The sequence below is a fragment of the Notamacropus eugenii genome, chromosome 3 (genome assembly GCF_028372415.1).
Source record: "Notamacropus eugenii isolate mMacEug1 chromosome 3, mMacEug1.pri_v2, whole genome shotgun sequence".
Classification (NCBI taxonomy): domain Eukaryota; kingdom Metazoa; phylum Chordata; class Mammalia; order Diprotodontia; family Macropodidae; genus Notamacropus; species Notamacropus eugenii.
This window is the reverse complement of record NC_092874.1, coordinates 303,785,732-303,801,182: the sequence shown is the minus strand read 5'-3', so window position 1 is coordinate 303,801,182 and position 15,451 is coordinate 303,785,732. Positions and strand designations below refer to the sequence as shown.

The window sequence follows — 15,451 nt, the reverse complement described above, 5'->3', positions numbered from 1 at the left end:
TGGTGATGACCTGCTCCTAAAGCACCATCACAAACTCCAACACTTCTTGAAACAGATCCTGGCAATTCATTCAGGAGTCTGACATTTCTTTGCTAACATGTCATAGGATGAGCTCCTGCCCACGGAAAGCCTATTGATTTAACTCTTGGAGCTTAGCCATTCCGTAGGCTGAGTCCAGAAGTAAACCAAGTTCAGTAACATTTGACTAATCCAATGACGTGTGTCTCTGGCCAGCTTTTGTCCTATTGGATGAAGTGGCATCTAATAATAACGATATCTGTTATTACAGCTAACATTTACATAGCCCTTGAAAGTTTACAAAGCTCTCAACAAATAATATCTCATTTAAGCTTCACAAGAACTCTGCAACCTAGGAGCTATTATTAACCTCATCTTACAAGTGAGGATCCCAAGACAAGTGTGATCCTGGGCAAGTCACTTCACCCTGTTTGCCTCAGTTTCGTCATCTGTAAAATGAGATGGAGAAGGAAAAGGCAAACCACTCCAGTATCTTTGCTGAGGAAACTCCAAATGGGGTCAGAAAGAATTGGACATGACTAAAACAACAAAATGGTAAGGCAAACAAAGGTTCGAATGACTTGCCCAAGGCCATGCAGCTAGTGAGTATCTAGGGCCAGATTCGAACCCAGCTTTTCCTGATGCCAGTCCCAGAACTATTCACTGTACCACCCAGCTGCTTCTTGTTCCAAAGATATTTCTGTAAATTTTTAACCTGATTATCATGTGCTCTGAGAGTGGCTATTAATCTTTTCCCTTCTTTTTGAGTAGGAACTTCTTGTCTTTCTGTATTGGCCTTAGATAGGGCAATTGGCCCTGTGTTTTGTCAATGTTGTAAGGTTTGGGTGTTTTGTAGGATACTCTCTAAAGCTATTATGATCCATTTTCCAGGTGTGAAAGAAGAATTTTGTAGGTGTTAACTACTTTTTATTAAGCACATATTCTTACCATTGAGTTCCAATTCCAGTAACTCTCTTGATATATATACGGCCACACATTTGTCTTTGATAGCTTGCTCAGTTCACCAACAAGCATTTGTTAAGTCCCTACCATGTGCCAAGCCCTGAGCTGAGAATCGTTTTATATTTTCTTAAACCTTGGTGTACTTTGCCTGAAGGAGGTATTTGTTGGCATCAGATTTATCCTTTGGTTCCATTTCACCTCCAGATTCAAAGCCAAAGCCTTCTGTTTGTAAATTTCCCTCATGTGCATTGATCCGTTGATTCCAAATGACATTTGGATACAATTGGAGAAAGGTTCTTCAAATTGAAAACATTGTTTAATGTGTTTCCCACCAGAGCACATCACTCGATGTCATCATGAGCATAAAGTGATTAATATGGAATTGGTACTGTTATTCTTCTTCTAGAATTGCCCCATTGAAGCCCTGTTTACACACATACTCACACACGCACGTGTCTCTCTCTCTCTTTCTTTCTGTGTATGATCCTCAAAGAGTAGTACTCTCTGTGAAATCTGACTTAGTCATTGAATGCAAACAGTTTTTCTCTTCCTTCTTCACTTTCCATATGAAGTTCCCTTGATTAGATAAACAAGACCCAGGCAAACATAATTTCCTTCGCTAGGAATCACAATCCCCATGACAGTCAATGTGAGTAATCCTTTGTTAAGTGTTTGCTATATATGAGACACTGTGCTAAGTATTAGGAATGCAAAGAAAGACAAAGACTCTGCCCTCAAAGAATGTCTATCCTAGTGGACAAGACTACAGGTGAACAGTTATGTCCTCAGTGTGTTTGTCCTTCATTGCCGAAGAAGACCATGCCATCAGAGAAATCATGACATGACTTACACTTGATTTTGTTTTGAGTGAGCGAGGGCTGTGCAGATCACCAGCCTCACTTCTCCTCCAGAGCCATCTGAATCCAGTGACCAGATATTCATTAGGATGACTGGAGATGACCCAGGATGAGGCAATTGGGGTTAAGTGACTTGCCTAATGTCACACAGCTAGTGAGTGTCAAGTGTCTGAGGTGAAATTTGAACTCAGGTCCTCCTGACTCTTGCACTGGTGCTCTATCCACTGCACAACCTAGCTGCCCCCCACGTCCTCAGTAAATTGGAGGCAAACTCAGAGAAAAGATGCTGGCATTAAGGAGGACCTGAGCAGGATTCTTGTAGAAGGTGGAATTTTAGCTGAGGTTCGAAGGAAGCCAGGAGGCAGAGACAAGGGGAGAGAGCATTCCAAACACAGAAGAGAGTGAAAATATGCAAAAGTGGGAGAGGGAAGGTCTTGTTCTAGGAACAGCAAGGATGGGGTGGGGGATGGAGAATAAAGTATAAGTGGCCTGGGAAGGTAGGAAGGGGCTAGCTTATTAAGGGCTTTTTAGGGTCAAACAGATGGCTTCATATTTGATCCTGGAGCTCATAGGGAGCCACTGGATTTTATGGAGAAGGTAGGAGTGGGGATGGTGTGGTCAGAGCTAATTTAAGAAGATCCCTTTGACATCTGAGTGGGGATTGGTGACAGGAAGATCAGTCCCTGGTTATTGCAATGATCTAGGTGTCAGAAGATGAGGGGTGATGGCAGCGTCAGAGGAGAGAAGAGATGTTAGGGTAAGATTGACCGACTATGGTGACAGATTGGCTATGGTGGGGCAATGGGGTTCAGAATGATGCCTAGGTGCCTGGGAGGATAATGGGACCCTCAGACAATGATAGGGGAGTTATAGAGAAGAAAGGGTTTTGGAAGAAAGATAATCAATTCAGTTTTGGACATGTTGGGTATTAGATGCCTAGTGGATATCCAGTCTGAGATGTTTGAAGGGCAGCTGGAGATTAGCAGAGAAGTTGGATATGGCTGCATCAGATGATCTGAATCCATGGAACCTGGAAGGTCCTGAAATGAAAGAGCACAAAGGGAGAAGAGAAGAGGGCCCAGGACAGAGCCTTTGGGGACCCCACTCTTAGTGGGAATAACCTGGGTGAGGATTATACAAAGGACTCAGAGAAAAAGTCAGGTCTAATTAGGAAGATATCCAGGAGGAAGCAGTGTCGTGAAAATCCAGAGAGAAGAGAGTGTCCAGGAGAAGATCAGCTGTGTCAGAGGATACAGAAAAGTCAAGAAGAGCATGGATTGAGAAGAGATCATTGGATATGGCGATTAAGACATCATTGGTAACTTTGGAAAGAGCAGCTTCAGTTGGATGATGAAGTTAGAGGCCAGATTTAACTCTATGTGGAGTGTTAAGAAGAAAGTAGTGGCAGTACCCACTGTAGATGAGTATCTTGAGTTACAAAAGGGAGGAGAGATACAGGACAAAATCCAGTGGGGATGGATGGATCGAATGAGAGATTTTTGAGGGTGTGACACAAACATGTTTGTAGGCAGAAGGAAAGCAGACAATAGGTAGAGAGAAAATTGAAGTTTAGTGAGAGAGAAGATGTATTTGAGAGATGTTACCATTGACAGAGGGGGCAATCTGCTGGAGAAAATGGATGGAATAGGATCACTTGTGCATGTAAAGCCAACTCTTCATGGAAGACAGCTGAAGGGAGAGATAGTGATAGAAGAGCGATAAGCTGGGGATGAGGAAGGGAGGAAGGAGAGCTCTCTCCACTGATTGATGATGGTGACCAAACTCAGAGTATCCTCTTGTCTCATCCAATTAAGAGAGGCAGTTCTTGGTTCTCATTTGACCAACTTGAAAGGGGAACCTTTCAGTAAGGTGGTTTAAGAGTGAGTGATTGAGTTCAGGAAGATACTTTCTCCAATTTCTGCCATTAATGTGACTGTTGCTCTATTTGGTAAATGTAGCAAAGTATTCCTAGATCTAACCCTGAAAGAAACCTTATTATGACAATATCTTGTCCTCACTTGAATCAGACAATTGAATAGAGGACAGATCATTTCAGGAAGACCCAGACCCTTAGGATGGGTCTTGTTCATCTTGTTATTTTACAGATGAATAAACAGAGGCTCTAAAATGTTTAACGATTTTCCGCTAGGTCATACAGGCAGTAAGTTGCAGAGCTCTGCTCATTGTATCATGCAGCCTCTCAAAATAAAAAATCCCAAACTTAAACTTAGTTATCTTTTTGCGTTACTGTTGAATTTAATCTTTTTTTTGAGATTACTATAAGATGTAAGGTGGCAATTGCTTGGATCGTAAGGGTATTCTGATTAGCAGAACCTTTGTCTAAGCAAAAATGCTTGTATACCCATAAATTGTCTCTGATAGACTTGGGTTAAAACCCAGAGTAGTGTTCTCCTTCCAGTCACTCCAAAGTTCTTGCTTGCTGGAAATATCCTCTGTCGTTCTTATTGGCAGCCCTCCAAGCTCTTCCATGGCCCCTGCTCAGAGGTCTGTGGGGGCCTCAATCATCCTGGTTTTACTTAGGGTTGTTTTCCCAATTTCCCTCAAGATATAATGCTCCTTCAGCCTTACTGGCTGTTAGCATATTCCTGACTGGAAATCAAAGTAGTTCCAGGTCCCAAGTAGGATTTCCAACAAGCTCTAGTGACCTACCTCGCTCCTCTTCTCACTGAAGCCCACCTCCTTCCTTGGGGCTTCTTTATTACTCTGTTGGCCCACCCTCCACTTCATGGGAACCCACTCCTCTCCCATCCTCATTCCATCCAATCACACCCCATTCCATCCCACTCCCATCCTGCTCTCTCTCCAAATGTGTTGTCTATGTTGTCTATGGGGTAGAGGTCAGAGTGAGCCCTCCAGGGAAGGGGGGAAGGAAGGGGATAGATTCTGACATATTAACTAGTGGTGAGCAGGCCAAGGTCAGCAGGTTAATTGGTCACTGATTACCTCTTGGCCAGGAGCAACTAGCTTAGGTTAGATCTGGTCACTTCCACTGATGTTTATGTAACCTAAGGGTATATATAAGAGCCCCCTGGGCTCAGACAGATCACACACAAGCCACAGGTGACACTCTACACATCCCCTTCCCATCCTGTTCATCACTAGGCCTGTGGTAAAGATGAAGGTTCTCATGGTGAGTGTCCTGTCTCCCTGGAGGCCTTCGAAAATGCTGCTAGGCTGTCTCCCTCCTCCAGACTGCTCCTAGAATCCTCAGCCCCTGGGTGCCCCCTTTCCAGGCTGCTCCAGGGCCATGACCTCTAGGGTACCTCCATAACTGCTAGACTGCAGTACAGTTCTGAGCTCTGGGTACCCTTCCTCTAGTTTGCTTCCAAAACTTTGAGGGAATGGGGGGCTGGGTATATAGTTTGGGAGGTGGGATTTGGGATCCTGAGTATACTCCTTAGCCCCAGTCCCCTACACGGCCCCCAAGGTCCACCCAACGAGGCTGGTAAGGGACAAATCAGGGAGAGGAAGGAGGATGGAGAGGAGAGCAAGGGCCTGTTGAAGAAACTGGGCTTGAGGAGAGCAGAACCCAAAGACTTGGGACTTCCAGGCGCACAAACCTGCAGCATCATTTTCCCTGCCTCAATGCTGGAAACAAGTCAGAGCCAGTCTCCTCATTTCATTAGTGGGGAAACTGAGGCTTGCAGAGGCCCAGAGATACCTACAACAATCCATGGTGACTGTGGCTCCTAGCTCCTGGGACTCTTTCCTTCCTAGGAGGGGGGTGGTTTCTTCCTCCTGTTCTCTGTTGCTCCCCTCCAGTCGGTCACAGGGCTCGGCTGACCCTAGGTTGCCTTTTCTTGTTTTCTCTAAGCCCAGAGGCAGAGATGTACTTCCTCATTATTCTCAGTGGGAGGGCTCTCTGCACTTTCCCTTGGCTCCCAAGAGTGCCTCCACCCCCACCTCTAGGCCCAGGCAGACAGTGTGCATGTAGGTGGGTGACCGAGTATGTCTGAGGGGGAGCTGGAACAGGGCTCAGTGGGTCTGGAAAGAGGTGTGAATGAGTGGTGGACCGTGTCTGAGTGCGTCTCTGTTTTCCAAAGCTGATCATTTCTAGGGCGGTGATCCCAGCTGTCTCAGGGTTACTGCATCTTTTTTCTCCCTCTCTACTAGTGACATTCTGGAATAAGCTGAAGCTTCTGGGCTGTGGGGTCCCTTCCCCCTCTCCTGCCTCAATTGAGGCCTTCTCAATGGAAGACTAGCCTTCCTATCCTCTCCTGAACTGGCTGAGCTTATCTCCTCTTCTCCTCTTTTCCCCATAGGATCCAGACCCTTCTCAGGTTTACCGACCTGATGACAGCAAAAACAAAGAGGACTTCAGAAACTACACTGTAAGAGCTGTCAGTTTGACCCTGATAATGCTCCCTATCCCTGTCCCTGACCTTGACTTTGACCCTAGCCTGCCATCCTGGAGAGAACCACTTCAGTGGCCAATGAAGGAGGAAGGGTGAGGGTGGAGGGTGGAGTGGCCAAGGGGTAGAAGAGAGAGGGTCAGAGGGTCAGGCATAAGGAGGCCTAGGCACAGTGGAGTGGGAGGGAGTGGGGTTGGAGTCTAACCTGACTGGCACTTGCAGTCAGGACCCCTCCAGGATCGAGTCTACACCACCTACAAGCTCATGCACACCCACCAAACTGTGGACTTTGTCAGGAAGAAGGTGAGACAGGAGAAGGGTCCTTTGCCTTGGGGTAACAGATCTGGGTCAATGGTGGGCCCATGTCCGCGGTGATGGGTCATTTCTTGGGGGTGATGGCTCTGTGACCTGGGGGAGATAGAGTCAGTTTCCTTGGTGTCATGGGATCCATTTCTAGGGGATGATGGATCCTTGTTCCCAGTGTGTGGTTTTTGTCTCCAGCATGAGGAGTTTGGTGGATTCTCCTACAAAAAGATGACCGTAATGGAGGCTGTGGATCTGCTGGATGAGGTGGTGGATGAGTCCGACCCGGACGTGGACTTTCCCAATTCATTCCATGCATTTCAGGCAGCTGAGGGGATCCGGAAGGCTCATCCTGACAAGGGTACCTCCTGCTTCCCCCAGTTCCAGGAATTCCCTGTTCTTGTCCCTGTTCCTCCTGAGAGGTCCTCTCTCAGTCCTCTCCTCATGCCCTCCTTGGGACAGATGGGGTGATGCCCCCCAAAGGCACACATGGAATGCTAGCCTTACATGGGGGGGAAGGTTCTGCTCTCCCCTCTGGTCCTGCTGGTTCCAGACTCTGCTTATGTGTACTGCCCTTATTTCTGTATGTGTTTAAGGGAGGGCAAGGAGAGGTGATGAGCAAGGTCCCCGACTGGGCACCAAGAGACCTTGATCCTAGTGGAAGTTGTTCCTGACTGCTTGTGTGATCCAGGCAGTTAGTTCTCTCACTTGGCCTTAGTTTCTCCATCTGTACAATCAGGGCTTGGACTGGGTGATCTCTGAAGTTCCCACCTCCCCCGTTCACTTCCTTCATTTTAGTTGGTCTTATTTTTCATTCAAGCCCCTCCCTGAACTCACTGACTCCCATCTAGAGAAGGTCCCCTCCTCCCCACCTGAGCCAGGGAATCAGGGAGTAAGAATGATGGAAGTCAGGCAAGAGAGATAACAGCCAAGGGAATGTGGAAGGCAGGAGCCAGGGAGTCCACAGGTTCAGAACAAGAAGGAGAGGGAATCCTTCTCCCCAGGCAGTTTCTGGTAGTAGGGCACAGGGCAGGGATTAAAATTGTAGCCATCTTACAAGGATTAAGAGAGGAAGGAACCTGGTCCACTCCCATAAAGACAGAACAAGAGAGAGAAAACCCCAGAGCCCACAGGAGGGAGCCCACTCATTTATTTAATATACTCATTCATTCTTTCACTCAAAAATCACTATTTCACTGAATTGTGAGGAATATTCCATTGTTCTGATTGTTATTTCCAATGGAGTTAATTTCAAAAAGCAGTCACTATTGTCCTTGATGTTCAGTGTTTGGGTGAATTATTGTCCAGGTGGAGTTTTTTGAAAAGATTACTATTATTTTATTATGTTTCCATTCAAGTATTCCTCCAGTCCATCCATTCACAGAATCAGAAAAACCCAGAGTTAGAAAGGAACTCAGATTTCCTACTAAAGCAACAATTTCCTCCAGGCTACAAGCTGTCATTTGGCCTTTGCTTGAAGCTGTCCAGTGATGGGGAGCTCACTACCTCCTGATGCAGCCCATTCTACTTGAGCATGGCTTGGAGTGTTTGGAAGTTTCCCTTACACCACTGTGAACCTAAGGTTCTAGCCAGCTTGTCCTAAGCCACTGGACCAGAGGAAGGAGGGATGCTGCTGCTGCACCTGCTATAGCTGCCAAGGTCCTGAGGGAAGACAACTCTCTAAATATGAGTCTGAGAGAGACAGAACTGGGGAGGGAAATGCAACCTCCTGCCTTCCCAGCCTGAAGTGGTGGTGAAGAGTGGTTATGGCCTGTCTAGGGTGCTGGGGCCAGAGTAAGGAAGGTGATGATCTTCTGCCCCTGGGTACCAATTCCAGGTCAGGGCCACATTTAGGAAAGATTCTTTTTTCAATTAAAAAACCATTCATTAATAACTTACTACGTGCAGGGCACTGGGGATCAAGTGCCAGAGAGGAAATAGTTCTTGCCCTTCAGGAGCATACATCCTTAAGAGTTATTTCAGTTCCCTTCTTCCTTCCCAGGCATGGAGATCAGTACCAAGTAGAAGGACTAGATGTGAAGCAATTTAGGAAGGGGCTGCCAGAGAAAGGGGATCAGGATAATTAAAGCAATGGCTAACATTTTTCTATTGCTATAAGCTTCTTTGCAGATGCCAGGGAGAGAATGCGAGGGTCATTTCCCCTACTTTACAAATGAGGAAACTGAGGCTCCAAGGGGTTAATGGAGCTGTCCTGGCTCACAGTTAGTCAGTGTGAGAAGTGGGATTCCTCCCTAGATCACTCCTGACTCTAGGTCCAACACTCTTCCGATTTTATTAAGTTGTGTCTGTGGTGAATACAGAAGGTAGTAAAGAGTCTGGAGATTGAGGCAATTGAGGAGTGATTGATGGGACTGAGATGGGTTTAGCCTGGAAAGGGGAAGGGAAAATGAGATGTCTGGTATCAAATATCTGGAAAGTTCTCTTCATTCTGCTTGGGCCTGGGGAACAGGACCAGGAACAACATTAGAGTGTTACTGAGAGACTAAGTCAGGCTGGGGGCAGGAGACACTTTCTACTCACCCAGAGAAAACAGGCCACCTTGGGGAGCAGGAGAGTTCTCCTGGGGAAGTCTTGGAAGGACTGGATGACGACAACTCCAAGATGTTGTAGGGAGCATTTTTCCCCAGTTAGAGGTCAGACTGGATGTGGTGGGGTCTTCTTTCAGTCCTGAGGTTCCACAATTCTGAATCTGTGGTTCTAGGCTCATTGTTAAGGCTACCTCTTACAATTTAGCAGATTGCAGATTAGCAGAAGCACTCTCTCCTTCCTGTAATTCCTCTAGAGCTCTGCACAGTCCTTGGCAACTAACTCACTCAGTCTTAAAAAATCTCTTAGCCCTTTGTGTACCTCACACAGTCTCACTACTGACAGTTAAGACACTCTTTTCTCCTAAAGAGACCGTAAAAGTATCTCTATGGGAGGGGCTCTGGAAGCCAGTGTTACATAGAGGAGGGTTTTCTTTACGAAGAAGAAAGAGAAGAAGAAGAAGAGGAAGAAGGAAAAGGAGAAGAAAGAGGAGGATGATCCTGGAACATTAGAATGGAAAGGGGCTGTAGAGAGGCTGTAGGGGGTCCAAACTTTCCTCTCCAGGAGGGCAGTAGGAAGGCAAAGGGAAAATCAGGCCTGGAGGCTAGGCATCCAGACTCTCAGCCCAGGGCTCTGTCTCTCGCTGGGTGGAGCTGGAGGGTGGACACCCAGTGGCCTCAGACTTGGCCCCATCTGCCTTTCCAGGCAATCCACTTCATGCCCTTTCACACACTCTCTGTTGTGGCCAAATTGACTTCCTTACTGTTCCCTTAATTTGGCAAAGCTGCCCCCCATTCCCATCATGCCCTCCCTCCTCTCTTTTGCCTTTCACATTCATCATGGTTGTTGTTCAGTCCTGTTTGACTCTCTTGTGACCCTTTTTGGGTTTTCTTGGCAGAGACACTGGAGTGGTCTTCCCTTTTCTTCTCTAGCTCATTTGACAGATGAGGAAGCTGAGGCAAACAGGGTGATGTGACTTGCCCAGGACCATACAGCTAGCAAGTATCTGAGGCTCGGTTTGTTTGAGTCTACCTGACTCTGAGTCCAGCGCTCTGTGCACTTTGGCGCTCCCTGGCGGCCCTGTCAGACTCTCTTGGCTGTTACTGACCTCTTGGATGGGTTTCCAACCATGGGTTGGGGTTCCAAGGGTCCTGGGCTCTCTGCCCTGGGTTGTGAGTTCTTGGCTCCGATCCATTTCGAGGACTGGCTGAGGGTCCATAGCCTACAGCCACAAGTCCAGAGTCCTCCAAGCTGTGCTCAAGCCCGGCTTCCTATGGGAAGCCTTCCCTGATCTCGTTAGCTGTATGCCACCACCTTTCCCTGCTCAGAGTGTCTTATATATACTCAATTCTGTCTAGGGAATTCTCTCCCAGAAGAAGGTTAGCTCCTGCAGGGCAGGGACTGTTTTTCATTTTTCTTTGTATCTCCAGTTCCCAACCTTACCCTTTTCCATAGGAGACCACTCCCCCGCCCAAATACTTGGTAGATTGGGGCTTCCGCTCCCTTCTTTGTAGAATGGGCACGACTCATGTGGCCACCATTTCTGGAGAGACTTCCGGGACTGCGCTGAGGAGCTTCTACCTGGAGAGGTCTAGACATGGATCACACTTGGGATGCTAGGAGTCCACAGCAGAGCCTCTTCCTGTTCTCCCAGGTCAAGAGCTGCATCTCCTCCCCATCCCCCAGCTCCTGTCCTTGTCTTTCTTCCCTAGACTGGTTCCACCTGGTGGGGTTGCTGCATGATCTGGGGAAGATCCTTATTATAGCTGGGGAACCTCAGGTAAGAAGGGACCGCATAGATGGTGGAGGCCAGCCCTGGCATTGCCCTCGGGGCTCTGGGTTCTGATCTGTAGTTTATGGATTCTGGGTTTGGGCTTAGAGGCTGGACTGGTTCTGGGCTCTGGGTTCTAGATCCTGGGCTCTAGGCTAGGATGGGGCTCCAAGCTGAGGTTTGACCACTGGGCTGTTGAATAGGTTTTGAAGCCATGGGCTTGGGGTTCCAAGGATCCTGGACTCTGCCCTGGGCTGTGAACTCTTGGCTCTGATCCATTTTGAGGGCTGGCTCAGGGTCTGTAACCTAGGGCCACAAGTCCATGACTTTTCTGCCTCCCACTTCCCACAGTGGTCAGTTGTTGGAGACACCTACCCTGTTGGCTGCTGCCCCCAAAAATCTGTTGTCTTTTGGGATTCAACTTTTCAGGACAATCCTGACACTAAGGACCCTCGATACTGGTGATCCTCCCCCTCCCCCCCAGCTCAGAGATCTCTCCTGTTAGATAAGCCCCTGCCAAGGGACCTCCCCTCCCCCCAACCCCAGATATCTCTTGTACAGTCCTTCCTAAGAGGCTCTCCCACCATAGATCTGTTGTGCAGTTTCCCTGAGTCCCCAGCACACACATACAGAACCTTCAGCTAGTGTTGCTTTGTGATTAGAGATATACATGAGCTCTACGCAGCCCTCCCCCCTTTCCCTCTTCCCACCCCTGAAGTGACATCTCTGGTCCAGACCCCTCCCCCAAATCTCCCCACCCAGAGACCTTCCTCTTGTACTTGAACCAAAGTAGATTCCCCCTTCCCCCAGGCTTTTGTCCTTTTCCCTATTCCCCCCATAACCTTGACTCTTTCCAGCACTGAGTATGGGATGTATGAGCCCCACTGTGGCCTGGAGAATGTACTGATGTCCTGGGGCCATGATGGTAAGACTTTTCCCTTGCCCTTCCACTGCCTCCCCTCCCCCTCTCCTCCCTTCTTCAATCACACAGGATTAGGGAGTACTGAAGTGAAAACAATGAACCCCGATTCCCCTTTTATAACCTAGGGCCAGGCCTGCTGTCCATGGGTTCCTGGAGCCTTGTGGGATCTCTTGGGATAATGGCTGCTGGCTGGGGTTTTCAAGGCTCTGTGGGGTGGTGGCTAGGCCTGTGACCATCTCTCCTTATACAGAGTACATGTATCGAATGATGAAGTTCAACAAATTCTCCCTGCCTCCGGAGGTGAGTGGGGTCAAATTGTCCATTCCCCAGCCTTCAGCTGCTAACACTGCAAGGCTCCTAGCTGCCAGATTTGAGGCTCTGGCTACCAAGCAGCCTTTGAGAGGAGGGATCCATGGGCCTGGGGGGCTGGGATATGCTGGGCCCAGTCTTCCTGGGGACTTCGACCTGGAGTTTGGACTGCTGATGAATTGGAGCACGAGCTGGGTCCTGGGGGTGGGCTTGGGAACTTATCTGGAGAGGTCAGGGCCTGGCTTTCCCAGGGGGGAAAGTTCCAGGATGGGGGGCTTGGTTCCAGGATCTGGGCTAGAGAGGAAATGAATTAAGGGGTTATAATTCCTCCCTCCCTCTCTGTCTAGGCCTTCTACATGATTCGTTTCCATTCCTTCTACCCTTGGCACACTGGTGGTGACTACCGACACCTCTGCAGTCCCCATGACCTCAGCATGTTGCCCTGGGTCCAAGAGTTCAAGTAAGGACTCTGGAGGGGGACTCAGAGCTGCCCCCTCACCCTGCCCCCTGTAGCCCAGGAGACACCCAGGCTGTCCTGCTCAGGGTAAGATGTGGGAGATGAGCCTCCTGTCTCTCCTTAGGCCAGAAGAAGCAGCTGGGGCAGGCTTGGAAGAAGGCCTGGCCCAGGACTCCCTGAGGATTCTCTTCTATAAATAAGTACAAAACATTTTCTGTGTACAGGGCCTCTCTACAGGGCCTCTAACTGGGTGTTGGGATGCAGGTGTGAAGAATGGAGTAGGCTGCCTTCAGGGAGTTTCTAGTCTAGTGGAAGGCTTCTAGTCCAGGAGAGGGCAGAGATCGGAATCCCAGTCACTCTTGGGCAAGGGGAGAGGCAACAACCTGTGCTGTGAAAAGGTTGCTCAGTCATATGACCTGGGTTCAAATCCAAGGCTGCTCCTGGCCATGTGGTCAGAAGGGCTGAGCCATGACAACTCTCCAACTCACCCTGTGGGAGGCAGACCTCAGAAACCATCGAACTCAACCTCCTCATTTTACAGATGAGGAAACTGAGGCAGGAAGCTGAGTGACTCCATAGGTTCATCCTTCTAGATGTGGAAGGAACCTCAGAGACCCCCTAGTTCAGCCTCCTTATGAAGAAATCAAGAATCAGGGAAGGGAAGTGACTAACTCAGGGTCACACAGGTAGAAATGATGCAGAAAGCTCTGTCTCCAAAGCCAGTGCTCTTTGCCTCTGGGGAGTTCTCCCTCCCTCTGGGGCCAGGACAGGGCCAAGGGAGGCAAGGCCAAGCCCCCTGGGTTCACCTGGTCAGTGTCCTGAGTTCTAGGTAGCACCAAAACCTCTCCACCAGGTCTAGATGGGGCCTGAGGAGTCAGTAAAGGGCAGGCAAGAGAAATGGAGCCTGAGACCAGAGGGCAGGAGGGAGCCTGAGGTGCAGGCTGCTCCTCTGACTGACCCTAGATTCCTTGGCACCCCTCGGGCTCCCAAGACACCCCTTCCTGTCATAGTCTGAGAGCCTCCCCAGGGATGCAGGCAGCTAACTGATGGCATCATTCATTCATTCTTCTATGGAGCAAGTGCTTGTTTGGCAGGATTCTGTGTCCGGAATGTGCCAAGTACAAAGATTGGGGGAGGACTGCACGAAGCCATTATCAGCCATTAACACCTTAGCAGAGTTTAGCTGGCCTTAAGCTAAATGGCACAGAAGCATGGGGAGAATGGGGAGTGCAAGGCTGAGAGATCAATGCAGGGGAGAGGGAGGGAAAGGGGCTACGCCTGTACTTCATGGGGGTGCCTGTGCCCACTGCCCCCTTCTTTGAACCTCTTACAGTAAGTTTGATCTCTACACCAAGTCAGAAGACCTGCCAGATGTGTCCAAGCTGCGGCCATACTACCAGGGCCTCATTGACAAATACTGCCATGGGGTCCTCTGCTGGTAAAGGCCTGTACTTGGGTCTAAGCCAGCTACTTGGCCCTTAGACAGCCTGGCCAGGCTCACTTGCCTCCCCAGGGGCAGCTAGCCCCCTCCCCTGTGCACACCAACCTGTCCACAGGCCCCTTTCTTCTCCTTTCTCGGAGAGGGAGGGATCATCAGCCCAGAGACCCCCGTGAGCCCCCTGGCCCCCCTCCACTGATCTCTCCCCCCCCTCCCCCAGTAGCAGTAGCAGCCATGCCTTCATCATCTTCACACTCTTTGGAAATTCCACCCCTGTTACATCATCATTGCTAATTGGCAGGTGGCCATCACTTCCCTGCTGTCCATTCTCACTGCCATTTCCATCCAGCTGGCATGCTCCCCTCCAACCACAGCTGTAGACTCTCAACACTCCCGCCAAGAATAAAGAACATTCAGAATTCTGATGTCTTCCTCTTCACTGACTGGAGAATTAGGGGCTTGGGGTTCATGACCTCCTCTGCTCTCCCAACACCCCTCAAATTCCCCCTTCTTTCTTCCCTCAGCCTCAGAGACCCGCTATCTGCTTCCCACTCAACAACTCTGGCAATGGGGCCCAAGGACCAGAGTGGGGGCTTGGCTCCCTGAATTTGGCAGTAAGGAGGGTAGGGGCTGGAAAAGGGGAGGCAGAAGATGAGAAGCTCAGAGGATCTTAGAACCTCTAGACACAGACACTAAGAGAAGGATAGGGTCCTTGAGGAATCCCAATGAGAGGATGGGATTTAGAGGAACATCCCAGAGATTGGAGAGGGAAGGCGACCCCTTGCTGGGCCCCTCTTTGCTCCTGAGAGTTCTGATTTGTTTTCTTTGGACATTCCATAAGCTCACTTCCTCTTTAATGTTGTTGGGGACTGACCATGGTCAGCCAGATTCCACAGACCCAGGGGGTCTAGGCGCATTTTCCCAGTATGCCTGGGTAAAGGCTGTGGACCAAAGAAGTAAGACCCAGTCCTTCCCCCACCAAGTGTGCCTGATCCCTTCATGTTGCAAAGGCCTCTGCCAGTCAGTCAGTAAGCATCTATGCTATATCACTGAGGACACAAAGAAAGACAAAAGCTAGTCCCTACTCTTGGGAGCTCCCAGTCAACCAGAAAGGACCTTAAGGCTCATCTAGACCAAGCCTCTTATTTTACAGAGGAGAAAACTGAAGTTTGGAGGAGGGAATAGGACTCACCCAAAGTCATGTAAGTAGTAAGTGATTGTTGGTACGGGAAGCCAGATCCTCTCCTTGGGCTGTGGGTGGTTATGGATTCCAGTGAAGGGTAGCGGTGAAACCTCCCTAAGAGAACAGCAGAGTTTTGTTTTTTTCATGAGTTTTGTGGGTCAGCAAGTCTCTTAGCATCAGTCGATCAATTGTCAAGCGATTCAGTAAATAGTCACAAACATTTCTTAAGTACTTACTTGGTGTGAGGCCTGGTCCTAGCAAGATCAGCACGATATATTTCCTTCCTGCAGATGAAAGAATGTGGGGGTTT

General features: G+C 49.0%; 1 protein-coding gene across 3 annotated transcripts; it reads left to right on the top strand.

Annotated features, from left to right (window-relative positions):
* Positions 1-4,882: 4,882 nt before the first annotated feature.
* Positions 4,883-14,380, top strand: MIOX (myo-inositol oxygenase). Of its 3 annotated transcripts, XM_072596427.1 has the most exons (11): positions 4,883-4,989; positions 6,122-6,190; positions 6,434-6,514; positions 6,713-6,875; positions 10,774-10,841; positions 11,184-11,293; positions 11,690-11,757; positions 12,005-12,054; positions 12,411-12,523; positions 12,645-12,720; positions 13,854-13,943. In XM_072596427.1, the coding sequence occupies exons 1-10, from the start codon at positions 4,975-4,977 to the stop codon at positions 12,718-12,720; spliced, it is 813 nt and encodes a 270-aa protein (XP_072452528.1). In that variant the 5' UTR covers positions 4,883-4,974; the 3' UTR covers positions 13,854-13,943. The 3 variants fall into 3 exon arrangements, 2 of the variants coding, with proteins under 2 accessions (XP_072452528.1, XP_072452527.1); XR_011964293.1 differs by lacking the exon at positions 12,645-12,720 and having other exon boundaries at positions 12,411-12,607; positions 13,854-13,932; XM_072596426.1 differs by lacking the exon at positions 12,645-12,720 and having other exon boundaries at positions 13,854-14,380.
* Positions 14,381-15,451: the final 1,071 nt, after the last annotated feature.